This window comes from Coccinella septempunctata, chromosome X (genome assembly GCF_907165205.1).
Source record: "Coccinella septempunctata chromosome X, icCocSept1.1, whole genome shotgun sequence".
In the NCBI taxonomy this organism is placed as follows: domain Eukaryota; kingdom Metazoa; phylum Arthropoda; class Insecta; order Coleoptera; family Coccinellidae; genus Coccinella; species Coccinella septempunctata.
The window spans coordinates 22,213,519-22,233,611 of NC_058198.1; the positions used below are offsets into that span (position 1 = coordinate 22,213,519).

General features: G+C 36.0%; 2 protein-coding genes across 9 annotated transcripts; both read right to left on the minus strand.

The window, feature by feature from the left end:
* Nucleotides 1-10,419: 10,419 nt before the first annotated feature.
* LOC123321997 lies at nucleotides 10,420-13,200 on the minus strand. 2 transcript variants are annotated; one of them, XM_044909813.1, is made up of 2 exons: nucleotides 12,796-13,200; nucleotides 10,420-12,580 (listed from the first exon to the last, which is right to left on the minus strand). In XM_044909813.1, the coding sequence occupies exon 2, from the start codon at nucleotides 12,574-12,576 to the stop codon at nucleotides 11,872-11,874; it is 705 nt and encodes a 234-aa protein (XP_044765748.1). In that variant the 5' UTR covers nucleotides 12,577-12,580; nucleotides 12,796-13,200; the 3' UTR covers nucleotides 10,420-11,871. Both variants share the same exon structure in this region, with proteins under 2 accessions (XP_044765748.1, XP_044765750.1).
* A 2,062-nt stretch (nucleotides 13,201-15,262) lies between these two features.
* On the minus strand, nucleotides 15,263-19,926 carry LOC123321988. Of its 7 annotated transcripts, none has more exons than XM_044909801.1 (6): nucleotides 19,144-19,918; nucleotides 16,478-16,915; nucleotides 16,222-16,365; nucleotides 15,945-16,159; nucleotides 15,730-15,889; nucleotides 15,263-15,650 (listed from the first exon to the last, which is right to left on the minus strand). In XM_044909801.1, the coding sequence occupies exons 2-6, from the start codon at nucleotides 16,887-16,889 to the stop codon at nucleotides 15,442-15,444; spliced, it is 1,140 nt and encodes a 379-aa protein (XP_044765736.1). In that variant the 5' UTR covers nucleotides 16,890-16,915; nucleotides 19,144-19,918; the 3' UTR covers nucleotides 15,263-15,441. The 7 variants fall into 7 exon arrangements, with proteins under 7 accessions (XP_044765736.1, XP_044765735.1, XP_044765734.1 ...); XM_044909800.1 differs by having other exon boundaries at nucleotides 18,529-19,918; XM_044909799.1 differs by having other exon boundaries at nucleotides 15,263-15,488; nucleotides 15,545-15,650; nucleotides 16,478-19,916.
* Between the last annotated feature and the right edge of the window lie 167 nt (nucleotides 19,927-20,093).

Consider the following 20,093-nt stretch of genomic DNA (forward strand, 5'->3'; position numbering starts at 1 on the left):
TTATATAATGAATAATTTATTAATACCCTATTCATTTCTGAATAGGATCATTTTAGTGAACAGTAATCTTGACCTTGATTGTCTGATTTGATCTAGATTTTTTCTTGTCTCGTGGTGTAACCTCAATTTGAAAATTTTTTTCAAAATCATTTTTACCAGATGTATTGAATGGCCATCAATAGGATCATCGTCATATAAATGATCTCCAAATGCATCCAAGATCTTATACACGTTTTTTGCATTTGGATTATATATATATACATATATATGAGAAGTTTTATGAAAAAATCTGAAATATTTTTCAGCCTGCTTACATATATTGATGACCATTCATGCCGGGTCTACATTGAAATTGTAATTTTCAATTTTAGCCTGGGTTTTGATGATGAAGGATTTATAGCCTTCATCTTCCTCCAAATTTTGCCCTGAATCGGAAAGGGTTATTTTCCGTCCAGATCCACATGTTAAAATTGCTACCGATTCCAAATTGACAGCATTCCCACTGTTTGAGGCAGCAATTTCAGTATGGATTAGCATTCTTTTATAAGAAACCTCGAACTGCATAGCAGTTGGGTTATTATAATAATAACCCAACTGCTCCAAAGCCTCCCTTACTTCTGATGGCACCAAAAAATAATTCGAGGTATTTGGTGGAAACCGGAAGCCATATCCAAAGATGTGAAATAACATCCTTTTCCTAACCTAGCCAACTGATCCTCAGTTAATGGCAATGAAAATCGATCTTCAATAGTACTTGTGTTAATTCTATTAATGAAATCCTCCATTAGTGTGAACGGTATTTAGAAGAGGTAAAGAAAACACACTAATCCAATTTTTTATTTAATTCTCTTGGCGATCGATTTCGGCATCTATGCCATCATCAGGCCAGCTGAAATACACAAAAACATATAATCAAACAGAATTTCCATGGACAAGCCGTTAGACATGACATAACAATTTACAAGTTAACAGGGAGAACATGAGTGACCTCGAACATGGACCTACCGTCAAAATATGAAGAATCGTTGCAATAAGTGTCATACGGGTATTATAAAAAAGGGTTTATCAAAATCCGTTGTTTAATGTCAGTTTATCTATCAAGAAGTACCAGAACCATCAAATTTCCACTTCAAACTCCAATAGAAAAGCATGTGTATCGTCATATGAGGTTAAACGAATGGACCGGAAACATTAGGTGACAACTCGCTGTCAGAGTCATAACACCACAGAGTATGGTCATATCATTGGTATAGAATATGGTGTTATTTTTCTTATGTTGGAAATGTCTCTTATAAGTACTTGAATAAATGCCTCCCAGAAAATTCTGAGATGTCATTTAGAAGGTGAATATTATCCTTGTTTTTGAGGATCTCATGCTGTTCAAGGAGAACTAGTTTATTATAGTTGTTTTCTTTTCGTATCAGTGACAGATTTTCTATTGTGGTCCCATGTTTACATTCGATTAAATGGTTTCCAAAAGCTGATTTAGGCCTGTTTTTTATATGTTCATTGAACCTTATTTTGGCAGCACGAGTTGTCATGCCTATATAAAAGGCCGGACAATCGTTACAAGTTATCTTGTATATACCACTATGATATTCATTACTAAGTTTGGATTTGTTATTAGTTAAGATATTTTCTAGGGTTGGATGTCGTTTGTTGACAATTAAATAGTCATGTTTTCTCAGAATGGAATTCAGTCTATCATTAAACTCTTTAAAGAATGGTATGGAGATGTAATTTTGTCTGATACAAATGTGGGGGTATATTTTTTTGAGGAGTATTTTCTTCCTTATAGAACTCAAAATATTCTCAACATAATATCTGGGAAAGTCATTAGATTCAGCGATTTTAAATATTGTCGTCAATTCTCTGTCAAAATCATTTTTGGACAGTGGAACACTCAGAAGTCTGTGGAAAAGAAACATAAAAGCAGAGTTTTTTATAGGGGTTGAATGATATGATCTGTAAGGGATGATAACGTCTGTCTGGGTTGACTTACGGAAAATATTGTATGTGAAAGTGTTATGCTCTGTCAAAGTAACTTTCAGATCCAAAAAATTTAATGAATTATTTTGCGCTTTTTCTATGGTGAATTTAATCTTAAATTTTATATTTAATGTGTTGAAGAACGCTCTTAATTCTTCTTCAGTTCCGGCCCACACGCAAAAAACATCATCGACGTATCTCCTCCATAGTATTATATATTGAGCCAAAGGTAAAAGCATAATCAATTTTTCCACAAAGTCAAGATAAATCTCTGACATTGGGCCACTAAATGGAGATCCCATTGGTAAACCGTCCTTCATTACATACACCCTATCATTAAAAATGAAAAAATTTTGTTCGGAAGCAATTCTGGCTAGAGCCATGATATTTTCTATATCTGTTGCGTCCAAATTAAGATCATTGTTGGCTTCAAGATAATCTTTCAGCTGTTTATACAAAATTGCAAGTGTATCCTCAACTGGGATATTATTATATAAATTAACTATATCGAATGAAATTAGAAGGTATCGTTTATGGGGGTCCAGCTTAAGAGAATTCAGATCTTTTATGAGTTCTTGTGAGTTTTTAATAGAGTATTGTGATCTCATCTTAAATATTCCATTAATCAACTTGTTTAGGAATTTGGATACTTTATGTGTGGGCGAGCCTATTGCCGAGGTGATGGGTCTGATACTTCTATCAGGCTTGTGTAGTTTTATTAAGCTATAAAGTTTAGGTGTTTGTGGATTTCTTTCTTTAATACTGAATATTGTCTCCCCAAATTTATGCAAGGTTGGGAGTGAAGTTTTTATGATGTTATTAACTTTGTTTGAAAATTTTATCAAGGGGTTGTTTTTAATCTCTAAAATGTTATTGTCATTGAAAAAAGTAAGAGTTTTCTCTATATATAGATGTTTCTTCAGAATAACTAATCCTGCGTTTTTATCGGCTTTTGTTATTATTAGATCATTAATTGAAACCTTCTCGCGTATGTTTTTTATACTTCCACGTAATTTTTTATTAATGTCAATTTGTTCTCGGTCACTCACCTTAACCCGTTTTTCTCTAAAACACTTTAAAGTATGAAGAACTCCGTCAGCTAAAGTGTCGAAGCTTGGATCACTTCTAATTTGTAGCTCAATATCAACAGCCATCTCATGGATGTCGAATGATTTAGGTATTGGAGCAAATTTATGTCCGAGATTCAGTATCGTTTCTTCCTCCTCACTGAAGTCGACATCACTAAGGTTGGTGAATCTATCGTGAAATTGGTGTACTTCATTCGGTTGGATGATATCAGGTGGAGCGTTGTGAACTCTATTTGTCTGCTGTCGTGTGCGCTCTTTTTGGTTAATCAGGAACTTTAACTTCTGATTCCTCTTTCGGTCAGCATTCCAGTTAATGTAGAATGTATCTTCTACCAGACTATCAACTAATATGCTATATTCTATAGTATGTAGGTGTCTCAGGAGAAAGTGGTGGAGAAATTTCAACCTCAAATCGATATTGTTCGATAACTGATATTGTCGACGCAGTTCCTTTTTCAGTAGTGACATTCGTATTCGATGTTTCTTAGCTTCGTTATGAACAGCTGGTAATCTGATATTTAGGAATCTTGGGATAACGTCATGTTGTTTGCATTCGTGTAGAAATTCTATATGTTGTCTGTTACGATGTCTCTTATTCAACGTGTATGTTTCTTTTCCACAGACTTCTGAGTGTTCCACTGTCCAAAAATGATTTTGACAGAGAATTGACGACAATATTTAAAATCGCTGAATCTAATGACTTTCCCAGATATTATGTTGAGAATATTTTGAGTTCTATAAGGAAGAAAATACTCCTCAAAAAAATATACCCCCACATTTGTATCAGACAAAATTACATCTCCATACCATTCTTTAAAGAGTTTAATGATAGACTGAATTCCATTCTGAGAAAACATGACTATTTAATTGTCAACAAACGACATCCAACCCTAGAAAATATCTTAACTAATAACAAATCCAAACTTAGTAATGAATATCATAGTGGTATATACAAGATAACTTGTAACGATTGTCCGGCCTTTTATATAGGCATGACAACTCGTGCTGCCAAAATAAGGTTCAATGAACATATAAAAAACAGGCCTAAATCAGCTTTTGGAAACCATTTAATCGAATGTAAACATGGGACCACAATAGAAAATCTGTCACTGATACGAAAAGAAAACAACTATAATAAACTAGTTCTCCTTGAACAGCATGAGATCCTCAAAAACAAGGATAATATTCACCTTCTAAATGACATCTCAGAATTTTCTGGGAGGCATTTATTCAAGTACTTATAAGAGACATTTCCAACATAAGAAAAATAACACCATATTCTATACCAATGATATGACCATACTCTGTGGTGTTATGACTCTGACAGCGAGTTGTCACCTAATGTTTCCGGTCCATTCGTTTAACCTCATATGACGATACACATGCTTTTCTATTGGAGTTTGAAGTGGAAATTTGATGGTTCTGGTACTTCTTGATAGATAAACTGACATTAAACAACGGATTTTGATAAACCCTTTTTTATAATACCCGTATGACACTTATTGCAACGATTCTTCATATTTTGACGGTAGGTCCATGTTCGAGGTCACTCATGTTCTCCCTGTTAACTTGTAAATTGTTATGTCATGTCTAACGGCTTGTCCATGGAAATTCTGTTTGATTATATGTTTTTGTGTATTTCAGCTGGCCTGATGATGGCATAGATGCCGAAATCGATCGCCAAGAGAATTAAATAAAAAATTGGATTAGTGTGTTTTCTTTACCTCTTCTAAATACTTGTGTTAAGTTCACGATAGTCGACGTACCTTCTGAAGTATGTATCCTTTTTTCTCACCAATAGTATAGGACTTGCGAAAGGTGATTCACTAGGACGTATAATGTTGTTCGCCATCAAATCGTTTGTGATTTGACGAACAGCTTCCCTTTCGGTAGCGGATAGTCGATAAGGATTACGAGCAACTAGAGTATCTTCTGATAGGCGTATCTAGAGACTCACATTGTTGACCGCTCCTACTTTATTTCCAGTTATAATTTGGAGATCATCCAGGTACTCAGCAGGTACACCAATCTCAGTTATTTGAGAATCGAAACTCTCAGAAACCCGGTTGATTCCAGGCAACTCACGACGTACGATGCGCGATCCTTGATGATCCGTAATGGTACGGATTACTGATTACTGATTGCTGGGTGTGTTGAACGGATAAACTCAAACCTGCCACTGCGACCAAGCGATCTATTGTAGCACACAGGCAAGCTCATATAACCAGATCTCTCCCTCCAGTCCCTTCCTGCCCAAAAAGGAGATGATGTCGGAGTGGGAGTGATTCTTGATTTCCTCTAGGATCATCTTCGGAGAACCAAATACTCCATGTCTAACCCTGTCTGCCGCCGGGACAATTGTTTCGTCCTCCTTTAAGCAGAGTCTGCAGAGCGGGTCATTGACGAGGCTAAGCTTTTTAAGGTGGGCTCTGAGTTTGCAGTGTCCAGTGAAAGCCGCCATAATAGATCTCAGATTTGTTCTAGAAAATCCTAGCCAACAACTGGTGTATTGGCTGGGAGGCACTGAAATAGCCCTATGCGAGTGACGCAGTCCAGGACGGTTGCGCCAGTACTCCAGGGCCTTTTGCCTTATTGTTGTTTCGGTCCCTGACTAAGGAATTGAAAATTCCTATACTGGGTTCCGGGCCAATAAGCGTTGATGTTGCGCCTTCTCTGGCTAGAGCATCCGATGCATCGTTGCCACTGAAGCCAGAGTGTCCAGGTACACAAATCAGTTGCAGTCTGTTTAAACTTTCCAATTTGGAGAGTTTAGATCTGCATTCAAATACCTGTGCCTAGTTGCATTTGTCTGCCGCGAGAGATTTAATCGCAGCTTGACTATCCGTTAGGATTTTTATTGATCTGCTCGCCCAACCAATGTTCAGCAAATGGCTTGCGCACAGATCGATGGCGAAGATTTCTGCCTGAAAAGCTGTCGCCGACTTTTCCAGACTAGCACTGAGTTTAGTCAGCGGTCTACGACTGTAGACTCCGGCTCCAGATCCCTGACTGGTTCTGGAGCCATCAGTAAACCAGCAAGGTCCTTGTAGATAGAATTCCTTGTGACGGAGCCATTCGTCTCTGCTTGGAATCAGAGAACTGAAGGTTCCATCCGTGCTGGTTCTAGTTATTATCTGATCAGTTCTCATGCCCATCACCCCGTCTGTCTCTAGTTGGACTGATATACGACTGGGCACGAAAGTGAGTTTGTCAGGCTCAGGCTGGAGTTTCGAAAGTTTACTTTGGGTTAGAAAGCGTTCTGTGCAGGACCACCAGGCGATACGGCCGTAGGTGATCAATGGACGATCACCGTGACATACAGCCAGCGGAGCTGCTTCGGCGCTATCCCCCAAGTCTTTCCACAAATCCTTTGGCAGGCCCATAGGGAGTGCCTCGTTTTGTGGATGACTTTTTCCACATGGGAGTTACATTGAAGCTTCCTATCCAGGGTAATGCCTAGATATTTAGCCTAGTTCTCAGAGCTTCGTAGTGTCGCCAGCGACAGTAGTCCAACCAATCGGAACATGTAAACAAAACTTCCCCTGACCCCTTCCTTTTCATTTCTGGTTGTCGAGAAGTGTCGCGACACGCCCCTTTTGTAGTTGAAATATTCCAACTACACCTCGAATTTCTGCAACAATCACAAGTAAATATAACCTATCTGTCAGCCCCAAAAACACGTTGTTTTCACCTTTTGATTTTAGATATTTACTTTAAGTTTTTTAATTATCCACGGTCCATTTTCCATCTATAGGTAAATATAATACATTTATGTGAATCAATTAAACAACAATAATAATTATTATGATTCTATGAGGATCGTTACGGGGACTATCAAATCTACACCTTTGCATTGGTTACCCGTTCTGTCAAACATCGTACCACCTCATATTCGCCGACAGGTGGCAGTCTCGAAGTCTAAATTCCATTCCTACCCAAATTCATTTCCAATTTTATCATATTTACCAGATTCTAGAAGTGCCAGATTAAAATCTCGTAAGCCTTTATGGACTAATGATTTTCTGTATTCAACTAATAACCATAAAGAATTTTGGCAATCAGAATGGAATTCATGTAATCTCTTTAATAAAGATTTGATTACTGATCCTTCAAAAAAAGTTCCTGGCTTTGATCTTCCAAGAAAAATTTGGTGTACACTAAATCGACTGAGGACTGGCCATGGTCGGTGTAATAGCATGCTCTTTAGGTGGAATGCTGTTGATAGTCCAAGATGTGAGTGTGGTGCAGAAGAAGAAACTATAGACCACTTGGTGAAGAGTTGTAGAATATATCATTTTCAGGGTGGTTTCGAAGGTATTCATTCGGTTACCGATTCTTTTTTGAGTTGGGTTACTAATTTCAAAATTATTTAATGAGTAATATAAAATTCAATACACCCCTCTCGATTTTTTTCTTTCTTTTTTGTTTTCAGATTATTCTTCGTCAACCATCATAGTAGAAAGAATGGGAAGAAGTTCTTGGATTTTGTCATATGAAGAAGATGTCCTTCAATTTCAATTATTTTCAGCTTATTCTTTACACAAATACATCATCATTACACTTATACGGGCAAACAGAGAGTTTTTTCTGAGGTTTTTATCTCTGTTTTTTTCATGTATCATACGAAGATATGTATGGTACCCCGTTGACATTTTTCCTCTGCTTACACTGAGATCTGGAACGAGAAACAGGTTTTTAGGATATGTCTCTTGTTCCATCTCTTTACACCCGCTTCATTGTTATTTTCAGATTGTAAAAGTTTGTAACACTCTTTTTCAAAAGAATATATATATATATATATATATATATATATATATATATATATATATATCCCTTCACACATAGTCGTGGTGTTCATAGAGTTCTCGGGTGCCCGCACCAAGAGGAGCTCTGTTCACTAATGGGGTGTGACCACTCGTCTGATTATTCCGACGGTGCCCAGTATGACCGCCTTCTGCATCCAGGTGACAGTACTGGGTGGTAGCTGTAGTTCCTCCAAATTTGAGACGGTTTTCTTCAATATTAGACCATTGACACTTATTATCAAAGGCACTATATCCACTCTCCTCAACCTCCATATATCCCTGATCTGTCCCGACAGTGCCTCGTACTTACTGATCTTCTCCGCATATGTCTTTTGCATGTTATAATCCTGTGGAACTGCGAAGTCTATAATGGTGGCCGTGTTCTCTTTTTTGTTCCAAACCACCATATCGGGTCTGTTGTGTTCCACTGCTAAGTCGGTTGTTATAGAGAGATCCCAATAAACCTTCGTGTTCTCGTTTTCCAGGATGGGTGTTGGTACATACAAATGGTGTGGGGTAAAGTGTTGAATCAGGTCTTTATTGAGGCACAGTAGTTGATGTACCACCTTACCCATATTGTCATGTCGAGACAGATATTTGGTCCCTGCTATTGAGGAGCATCCCGCTGAGAGATGTTGTACAGTTTCCTCTGCACCATTGCAAAGCCGGCACTTTGTGCTTTCAACGTGTTTTTTCATTATATGGTGGGTGTAATTTCGGGTGGGTACGACCTGGTCTTGTATGGCGAAGATTGTTCCCTCCGTTTGTGGAAACAGATAGCCCTGGGTGAGGTAAGTATTAGATGCCGCGATGTCGATGTCATCCTGATGTAAGCTTGCATAAAACCTTCCATGGAGTTGTTTTGATTGCCATTTCCGTCTGAGGTCGTCGGTCGTGTTTTCTCCTCCAGGTTCGCTTTCATTTGCCTCCGCTTCAGCGTAAGAAGCTGTTTGTGCCGCTATCCATTGGTGGACTGGTAAGTGCATACTATTGAAGTGATTGTTAATATTAACTTGTTCTTTCCAACAGGTATTCTCTATGGAGCTCAGTCCTCGTCCCCCCTCCTTTCGCGGTAAGTATAATCTCTCAATGGCCGAGTTGGGATGAAGTAGTCCAAACTGGGTCATTGTGGTTCTGATCTTTCTGTCCATCTGTTGTAGGTCGGTTTTCGGCCAAGACAGTATCCCTGCTGTGTAGGTGAAAGCGGGTATGGCCCAGATGTTGATTGCCATTATCTTGTTCTTGGCGGATAGCTGTGATCTGAGTACGAGTCTTGTGCGTCTGATTAGTTCCGTTCTTGCTTGTTCCTTGTTTTCCCGTTGTTTTATTTCGAACGTTTCTTGTATCCCCAGGTATTTATATCTTTCTTCCGTACTCAGACTGATTATTTCGTTGCCATCTCGCAGCCGTATATTCTCCTCCTCTGCCAATTTTCCCCTTCTAACTATCACCGCAGCACATTTCTCCAGTCCCAGCGTCATCTTGATGTCGATGCTAAATTTCCGTACTAGTTCTAGAAGCCCTTCGAGTTGTACCCTCCCCTTTGCAAATAATTTCAGATCGTCCATATAAAATAGATGAGTGATTTTTGTTTGATCTGTGAGAGAATACCCATAAGTTGTTCTATTGAGCTTACTGCTAAGGGCGTTGAGTGCTAGACAGAACCAGGTTGGGCTCAAGCCGTCTCCCTGGAAGATACCTCTCCTAATCGTAATCTCAGACGTTTCGTAGACTGTCGGTGTATCGTTAAGTGTGAGTGTCGTTCTCCATGTGGCCATTAGAGCTTTGAGTAGTTCAAGCACATTTCTGTCCACCTTGTAAATTTTCAGTACCTCGACCAGCCATGAGTGCGGCACCGAATCGTACGCCTTTAAGTAGTCAATCCATGCCATTGCCAGGTTCTTTTTCCTTTTCTTAGCCTGTTTAGTTATCGCGTTATCTATCACCAACAGTTCTTTACTGCCGCGACTTTGGCCCTTACATCCATTCTGCTCCCATGCCATGATGTTGTTGCTTTTGAGGTGACAATTTATTTTGTGAGCCAACGTGGATGTAATGATCTTGTATGCTGATGGTAGGCATGTTATAGGTCTATAGTTCTCTGGCAGGGCTAGATTCCCCTTTTTCGGCAACATGATGGTTATTCCTTTGGTGAAATAAAGGTCACCCCATTTTACGGTATATCGATAATATATATATATATATATATATATATATATATATATATATATATATATATATATATATATATATATATATATATATATATATATATATATATATATATATATATATATATATATATATATATATATATATTATCGATATACCGTAAAATGGGGTGACTTTGCCCAATTCTGAACTTTGAATCAGTTTTTTTTCAAATAGTGTAGGATTTTTCCTCAGTATTATGATCTAATCAATGAGGGATAGTAAGGCCAATGCTGCTATAGTATCCTTTTTGCAATAAAAAAAAATAATTCAGAAAAAATTGAATAACGGGGTGGGCAAAGTCAGCTTTCCGAATGGGATGACTTTGCCCACCTAATTTATTTTCATTGAAATAGAAAAGTCACCCCATTTAAAAGCATGTTTAAGTTTTTTTAAATAATTTTAGTTAAGTTGGACAAAAATGCAACATTTTTTGATAGGAATTTTCGAAAATAGACATAGGCAAATAAGTAACTTTATTTTTCTCAACTAAATGGGAACTACATTCTGAGTATAAAAAGAAAACATAATGAAAATTACTTTCTCGTAACTAAATGGGAACAACATTCTGATTATAAAAAAAGAAAACACAATGAACAGTAATTTCTCGTTTAATTCACATTTGATAATTGTGGAAGTCAATTCCAAAGACAATTCTTCCACGGCGACAACTTATAAGTGCAGGAAGAACACCAACAATCTGTTCCAAAATGACATCAGAGATGTCAGGTTCGTTAGGAAAGACGAAAACTTGTTTGTCATTTGTTCGAAGGCAACTAACTGAAAATTCCTGGTTACTTTCATAAGTGTCTAAAATTTTGGCGACATAGTGCCTGTAAAATGTTTTCTTGTCCGTTGGAAATTTTACAATGATGAAGTCGTCTTTTTTGAGTTGTTCCGCATCCACCTGCAAATTTATTTCGAAACCAGATAAACTTTCTGCACCATCTGAACTGTTGTGTAAGGACATGGCTTCATCGTCCGAGTCGCTGCTGTCGTCAGAGTGGTTTTGCAATTTTCTTCTACATCTTTTGCCACTTTTAGACGCAGAATTAGGTTCATCTTTACTGCAACCAACTGTAGGATCAGAATTTTCTGTATTGTCATGTACGTTGCCTTGGTTGCTGCCAGAATGCTGCAAATCAATAAGGGACACAGATTTTCCTGCAGGAATGGAATTTTTTTTTGCGACCTTTGATAGGTGTTTCATTGTCCCCTTTTCTGTAGGCTTTCAGATAACTGAGAAGCGTGTCACTCACAATTGCTGGAGCATCATCGTGAGAAGGAAGGGGCAAATTCGGTATCTTTTTCAGCACCTCATTTCGGTTCACTGGAACAATACCACACGTCTTGAAACCAGATTTGATACTCTCTGTAATTCTTGGGTTAATCTCGTCAAGTAGTCTTTTTAATAGTCTTGGAAAAACTGACTTGTCCAAGCTCACACTGTTAGGATGTTTCATTTTATAATCTGTCAAAATGTTTCTCCAAACTTTTTTGATAGGAGCGAAACAAGCTACATCTAAGGGCTGGCAAAGATGCGTTGCATTTGCAGGTAGAAATACGAATTTGATATCCAATTCTTCACACCGCTGTATGACGTTCATGCTTAGATGTGAGGATAGGTTATCCCCAATAATACATTTCGGACCTTCCTGTTTTTTTGCCCATGGAACAATTATTTGTAGGAGCCATTCCTCAAAATTTGGTCCATCAAACCATCCGGAGGTTGTTCTTCCGTACCTTGTGTGACTTGGTCCTCCTTCAACCCACGTTATTCACAAATGTTCCGCCTTGTATACGACATAACAAGGTGAAACTTCTCCAACAGCAGTAACTGTAAACATTACACATATGCAGCCTTTAGTAGAGTTGATATTGCGTTCGGGATATTTCACCCCTCTTCTGAAAACCATTTTTTTTAACCCCGGATCATCTAAGAAGTTAGTTTCATCAAAATTAATTATATTCTGAGCTGGAACATTTTCTAAAGACCTCTCTAGATGGTCAAAGTATGATATTATTTGCTCAGTTCCAACTGCTGCTCGAGCTCTCTTTACATTCTGGCATTTTCTCACAGAGAGTTCGTCCCGATTTCTTTTTAGGAAATTCTTGTACCACATATCTCCAGGGAGGTTATCGTTAAATTGTTCTACAGTCCACCCAAGGGTCGAAAGGTAGTCCTTTACAATAAGCCTTATATCAAGGGAATCTAGTGGCATACCCCAATCGGCACATGTTAATATATGTTGTAAAATTACTTTTTCTTCGGGTACAGAAAATACCGTTTGTCCACCGGGTTTTTTATTATGTTTCTGTGCAATCTTGTTTCCTAGAGTTTTTCTGGGTATTTTGTATTGAATTGCGGCCTGTCTCACTGATAATTTACCATTCTGAACGTCTACAATTGCCTGAGACAGAACTTCTTCGGAATAATTCCTGTACTGGCGGGCCCCTAATTTCCTTCGGTAAGTCCTAGGCATGTTTCTGAAACAATTGTAATAACACATTAATGTTAAAAAGATGGAGACCCTGCTGGTGGGCAAAGTTAGAATGTAGTTGGCAAAATCCCCCCAATTTGACTAACATTTGACGGGGTGACTTTGCCCACCCCACTTCAAAGCTCGAAAAGCAAATTCTTGGCATTCATTATATACCACAGTTTTCCTCAATAATAAATTGTACATTTGTTAGATACTCACCTCAATATATCGTAGTTTACAATGGTAGACAGGCGAAAGTTTGAAATAAATAAATTTCTTGGAAATGACTTGTTCAATCTCACAGCACTACGACGAACACGTGCGAGGTGAAAACAATCGTTTCGAGCGCAGTATACTCCCACCAATAATTTCGACGCAACAGACAGCGCACTTCGCTTCAAGAGTGCTCGAGGTTATCTGCCGCAACTTTTCAGGCATAAATGGGCAATGTCACCGCGTAAGGCAAAGTCACCCCAAATGACGGTATTTTTTCATTTCATTTAGTTGTTTATTTCAGAATGGAGTTTGTTCGTACAGTTACGGCAGTATATTTGTGGCGAAATTTTTTTTCAATATCTCCTTTTGATGATTCAGCTAAAAATAATGTTAAGGTTTAAGAAAATGATCGTTGGAATAAAATTGAATCAGTATTTTTGAGGATTAACTATAATAAGAAACTTAAACTTCTGCAACACGTTCAGCTAACAAGATAACCTGCTCTGCTACTGTTTCTATGACTGACATAAGAGACCATAGACTTACATACTACCAATCTACCAAATTGCATCATTGTTGCCAATAGTACATGAACACACCCCCTCAATGATACAATTTGAACATAAAATAAAAAATATCATTCACATAATATATGGTTGTTCACTAAACCTAACAATTTTATGAACTTCAAAAATTTGATCTTGGATAATGGTTTAGTAAACACATCAGCTAATTGCTCTTCAGTTTTTACATGTATTATATTAACTAAACCTGTATCAATTTTCTCCTTAATAAAATAATATTTAATATCGATATGTTTCAATCTTCTATTATTCTCAGGATTATTAGCAATTTTTATAGCAGACTGATTATCTTCAAATATTGGTATTGGATCATTCATGGAGAACAATTGAAAATCCATTAAAATTTTCTTCAACCAACATGCTTCACTTATAGCTACTGTTAGAGCAATATATTCCGATTCGGTAGAAGAAATTGATACTGTATGCTGTTTCTTACTAGCCGAACATATTGTGCAATTAAATAATTTGAAAACATAACCAGTAGTTGACTTCCTATCTACAACATCTCCACCCCAATCGGAATCGACATAACCAACAAGAACATCAGAATTACCATTAGGCCTGAGAATTAATTTTAGATACAATGTTCCCTTGACATAACGGAGAACTCTTTTTAAAGCTTTATACAAATAATCATTTGCCTTATCCTGAAATCTACTAAGGTAAAATCACCATTGATTGACACATTAAGGAAAAATTTTATATTATTCCAGCATAATTTTGAAACGGTGCTAGTTCTTCGAACTTGAATTATCAAAATAGGTGTGTTAAATAATCGGAAATCGAATTCATGGATTGAAAATTGAATCATTTCAGCATCAGAAGTTCAAACAAAAAAAAATTGAAAATAATTTCTAGTATCCAATTATTGACATCAGCGATTGGACGTTTTACCAATGATTGACATATCAGGTACCTAATAATTGACATATCAGGTACCTAATAATTGACATTTCATTCATAATTAATTCAATTTGAAAAACAGAGTCGGTATCTATTCTCCGTCTGTTATTTCAAACTCTGTATGTGAAGGAAATTTATGCTAGATTAGATATTTGTTGGAAATTATAAATATTTGAAAAAGGTTTCGGCATAAGGTTAGAACACCCAGTAATTGACATGAACCCAGACGGCACAAACATATTGCATGCATATGTTATGCATATCCCACTGGAATATTGGCATATGCCAGGGATATTCCATATCCTCCAAAATATATGCTATGCACATTCTATGAATATCCAAAGTCACCAAGAAACATATCCCAGGAATATCCGAAAACATATTCATGGCATATATTTTCTTAGATTAAAAATATATGCCAGGAATATCTGCGCTAGCATATGCATAGCAGAAAAAATATTGCTTCGTTTTGGAGATACAGGGTGTGGAAATTGAATTTTTTTGTTTGCTTTTTACAAGTAACTTTTGTCAAAAATGAATTAATATAATACATATACATATATAATAAATTTTTGGCAAAAGTAACTTTTTGAGAGTAATTTTTATCAAAAATTTTGAAAAGCAAACAAAAAATTTCAATTTCAACACCCTCTGTATCTCCAAAACGAAGCATATATATCCGGGCACAAGTTTATAATATGTAGTTTTTTCTTAAAATTGTCTCAGGAATACAAGTCACTTGAATATTTTAACATACTTTTAGGTTACATCCTGGTCTTTTTTTACATGTCCATAAATCAAAGTTTTCTCTATTTTGACATATAGTCCTTGGAAAGCTTATTATTTCTTCTGAGCAAAAAATAGCCAATCAAATAATCATTCTTTTTGAGAACATCAACAATAACTAATAATTTCAGATGGGAAATAAAATGCCTAAGCCACTGTCTTCACTGATTAAATGTCAGTTATTTTGAGAAAAAAGCTATGTGAGAAAAATATTTATTACAAAAATCAGAAACATATTGTTAACAGAACAATATTAATAACAGAAAATAAAAATAATAAAATGCAAAAAAATAATATTATGTAATAGTTGTGAACTCAACTGAACAATATTTAATTTCACATTGAAAAAATATTAATTAGGCATAGCGGTACTATATTAACAATTCTTCAGGCAGGTCATTATTCTGTTGGTTCTCCTTGTCCCTAAAAAGAGCCAATTTAAAAAACAAACCTCATTAATATTAAAACCATTTACTAACCGTCTTCTATTGCACCTCTCAGTTGCTTTTGTCAAAAAAATGGCAAGTCTTTCTTCCACTTGTTTTTCTGTAACGTTTTTTGTAAGCGGGTTTTTCTTACATACTTCTACAAAAAACAACATTAATGTAATATTGATATATCAATATATTCCAACAGAATTGACTACTATAAAGAAAATTTTTACCTTTGATTAAAGAAGCTATGTCTAAAAGCGAAAATTTCTTTTTTCCTTTGCCTCCAACCCAGCTGAACTGCCTTAAAACCTCATCCTCCACTAACTGAGGCATGCATCTTCTGATGATATCTTTGATGTCTGTACCTCCAACATGGATGAGCTTAGAAATCTATAAACAAAATTACTTGTTTTGTCTTTTGGTCATAAAATTAAATAAAAATTACCATAAAATCTCTTGTAGTTTTGTCACCCAGCTTTTTGTCCAATTCCATCAGCTCAATGTAGGACTTTGCTGGAATTTGGACATCTAATAACGCCTCTGCTGGGTTATTATCTTTTATATTCTCTGTTCTAGAATTTAGCAAGGATGTAATTAGTTCTGAATTTTGCATAACCCTGCCATTAATTATATGCAACAGTTTTATAATTTCAGTAGAATCTATAAAAAACAAAGAAACAGTTAAAGTCAAAAATGCATAAATGTAAAAGCGATTTACTGACCTTTACAGGACGAACATTTCTGTATTGCTGTAGAGGCAGTTCTTGAAGTCGACATCAGATTTGAGTCGGTGAATTCCTTTTCCATAATTATATTTCTTTTCACCAGTGCTTCAGAACTTGATGGGCTGGCTTGTAGTGAATGACCTGGAAAAATATATTCTTGGCATAATAAATAAAATTAAAACTATACAAAGAAAATACTCTAGATCTTTTGATATGCAAAAAAAAATATCTGAAAATACTGATTTTATCATACCAGGAGGTGTTGGCAATTTAAATCTTGGTGATCTTCTTGGAGTTTTTTCCAGAGGAGGGGATATTTCATCTTCCGAAGAAACATAACGGGAATTTTTTTTTCTTCGTCTTTTATTTAAAACATCTTCTGAAAATTCGCTCTCTGTATCCAACTCGCTTGTATACTTTGCCTTCCCAGCTTTTTTAGATGCCACACAAAAATTTTCATATACTGAACTGCTCAATACTTCCACTGGCAAGCATTTCCAGCTCTTTGAAGGCTTTTCTTTTGCCCGAATAGCAGCTCTCACCTTGGCCCCAGAGATAGTATCTGGCCACAGACATTTGCAGCCATCAATTAACCAGGAAGCGGGCACTGCTTCCACCATATCATTCTCCTCAGTAAATTTCACAATTTGCCACCCGCCTTCCATTTTAATTATATGGCAAATATGATATCCTGACAAAAGAATAGCATTCTCGTTCATTTCATAATGAATAACAAAAAATAATGCAAATTAGGGAGCAGCAATAAATTTATTTAGACAAATATCCGACTGTATGCAACATTGGAAATACAACAAAGCCATCTTCATGAGGAAGGCGAACATATTTCTGGGAAATTTCTTCAATATTAACTATTACAAATTTTTTACATAAATTTTTCACAAAATGCACATCGAGAATGGAAGAATTGCATGGTGTTTCAAAGAAGTTACATTTTGACTGAAATTTTTTCACAAGAGCTACAGTTAAATTTTTTTTATTAGAAAAACCAAAAACTAGTGATACAGTGCCATCTTTCAATCCACAACAGTTATCCCGCTTGTACCCTGCATTCAAAGTAAAAGTTGGAAGCACTAATTTTAAAAACTGAGGATATGGTAATAAGGGTGATATGTTTTTTTCATGTTGGAGATACCAATTTTCTGACTTACTTGATTTTGAGACAAGAAAACCTTCTGACAATCTTTTCATTATTTGTTCCAACGGTTTATCACCTTTTCTGACTAACCGTTTTAAAATCTGTAGAAAATTTTCACTGGAAAAGTTACTGAATTTGTCTAATGCTCCAAAACGACGAGCACAATCTGTGAGGTGAATTAAATTGTGAAAATTGTGTGACATGTAGTGACGGCCATAAATATTTTGAGTTTGTTGAACAAAATATATAAGTAATTTTTCTGCATAATCATACAGATTTGTCAGAGAAAATGATACCAATATTGTTATACTAACAAAAAGACATTTGAAATGATCATATTTTTCTCTTGTGAGAAAAGGTTTTAAAATTACAACACCCGTGTATAAAAGGAATAATCTAAATTCAGTTGCTTTCCACCTTTTACTTTCTAATAGGCTTCGTGACTTTCTTGGGAATTCAGATGGTACATACACAGCTATCTGTTTTATTAATAAATTCATATTCTTAATTAAACTAGCTGGTAAATTATGTGGTGGTTTCCCAAATATCCAAGTTCCAACAAGGAGTTTTTTAGTCACACCCAGCAAAACTAAGTGCATATAATCTAGTGGCACATCTTCAACCAAATCAATATAATCGATATTTTGAAGTATTGTGAAACCTAGATGATAGTTTTCATCGCTTTGATTTCTAAAAGTTTCATTTGTTCTTTTCATTGAATCAATATCTGGAAAACAAACACGGTCTTCAAGGTATATTCCTTCTTGACAGCACTTAGTGCATGATGAATAGCCACTGTGACTCTTCACCTTCAATAAGTATGATTTGGCTGGGGCATCAAAGAGAAAAAACTTCAACTTAAATGTAACCAACCTGTCTCCTATTTTCAAAGAATTCTTTGATACATTAATTACATCATTTACAAAATCTAGCAAAAATTCATTTGCATCATGGGGTTTCTGAAACCCATGGTATAAACCAATCAAAACAACATTTTGAACTGTTATGTTCAAATTCAAGATCACCCCTAAAATAGGATACACTTGACTACCAGAACTCTTACTCAATGGGAGTCCATCAATATTTACAGCAATTTCAAGATTTTCAGGAGGTATCAGTTTATGCATCCTGAAAAAATCACTCAGTACCTTTTCAATGCCCAGATGACAGTATGTACCAGGGCTCACAACTCTAGTTTTTACTTCACGAACTGTTGATAAGAAAGATCGAGCACTTTTTGGAATACCATCTAAGCCTGGTTGTTTCCTGAGAATAGTCAGTAGCTCCTCAACCGCTTTATGAGTTATTTGATTTTTCACTGCCCACAGCTTAATTTCTTCTTGAAAACTCAGGCTATCACTTTGACTTGGTCCTGGGAGAGAAGCATTTTCCAATACGTTACTTGGTATTGATATCCATTCAGAAGCAATGCTACTACGTTCTGATGTAGGCAAAGCCTCAATTGTTTCATTAGAATAACTATCTAATGTTTTTTCAGCGTTCTGGTCATACACTGACAAATCAGTTATATTGTGCTCTTCAGTAACATTGTTTCGGGAAATCAACAATGTTTGGTGGGTCAACCTTTTCACTTTTCTAATAAAACTTTTTTTCATTGTTGCAAAGCAAAATACGAACTTCAGATGAACAGGTATACTCCTGTAAAGACCTAGGTGAATTCACTTCTATAGAAATCAGACGAATTCACTTCTATTTAACTCAGACGAATTCACATCTTTTTAAATAAGACGAATCTTACTCACCAGAAATGTTTGCTCTTGATTAAAATCGTTGGCAGCTTAAGATTGCAAAAACTAAGAAACGAAAACGTGCTCTAACGTTCACAACTTACTCAAGTTACGCAGACGCAGAGCAAATCGAACTAAAAGAGAAAGTTTTAAAGTTTAACAGGTTAGGTTAGATTATCATAGAAAATTATGAATCATAAAGTGATGCATACCTTTTCTTTTTTTTCATAATTATTGTGGTATATTATAAAAATTTATGTATATATATATAGTTATACCAATTTAATTAGAAAATTTTACTTCTTATTTCATTATTATTAACAATAGTTAATAGACTCAGGCCCGTATTCATAGTTCGCCCTTGAGGGTGAGTGAGAGTTGAGGTCACCTTTACGGCCAGTATTCATAAGGGCGATACAAACTCTCATTCACCCTCAAGGGCGAACTTTGAATACGAGGCTTAACACTTAGAGGGGTTTTCTTTTCACTTTACACTAAATGATACATATATTCCCGTATGACTACAATATCCTAGACAATCTGCAATAGCTTGTCGATTGAGAGGTAGGTTCGCAACACAGATGGTTGCGGGTTCGATTCCCGCTCATGGCCATAGTGAGGTATGCTGCTATACGTCCGGAAGTTGATAAAATAATATTGCAAATTAAATTATCAATATTTTGGTTGCCAAAGCTTTAAAACTCTTTTTTTATCTGAATAGAATAAATAAATGATTCCTATCCGTTTTCATAAAATATGAACGAGGAACTTTCCAAGTTGATCCTTTAAAAAACTGATATGCTATAAATATGCCATGAAAAATATTCATTGAATATTCGTCAGATATTCTCTTCGAATATTCTCGGAATATTCAAATTCTTACATTTCAGCTTGATATGCCGTTTGAATATTCCAGTATTATTCAAGGAGAATATCTGACGAATATTCGTGAAAACATATTCGAT

Excerpts from the sequence above, each read along its gene's own strand:
- LOC123321997 (XM_044909813.1), bottom strand. The coding sequence starts at position 12,576 with ATGCCTAGGACTTACCGAAGGAAATTAGGGGCCCGCCAGTACAGGAAT.
- LOC123321988 (XM_044909796.1), bottom strand. The coding sequence starts at position 18,996 with ATGAAAAAAAGTTTTATTAGAAAAGTGAAAAGGTTGACCCACCAAACA.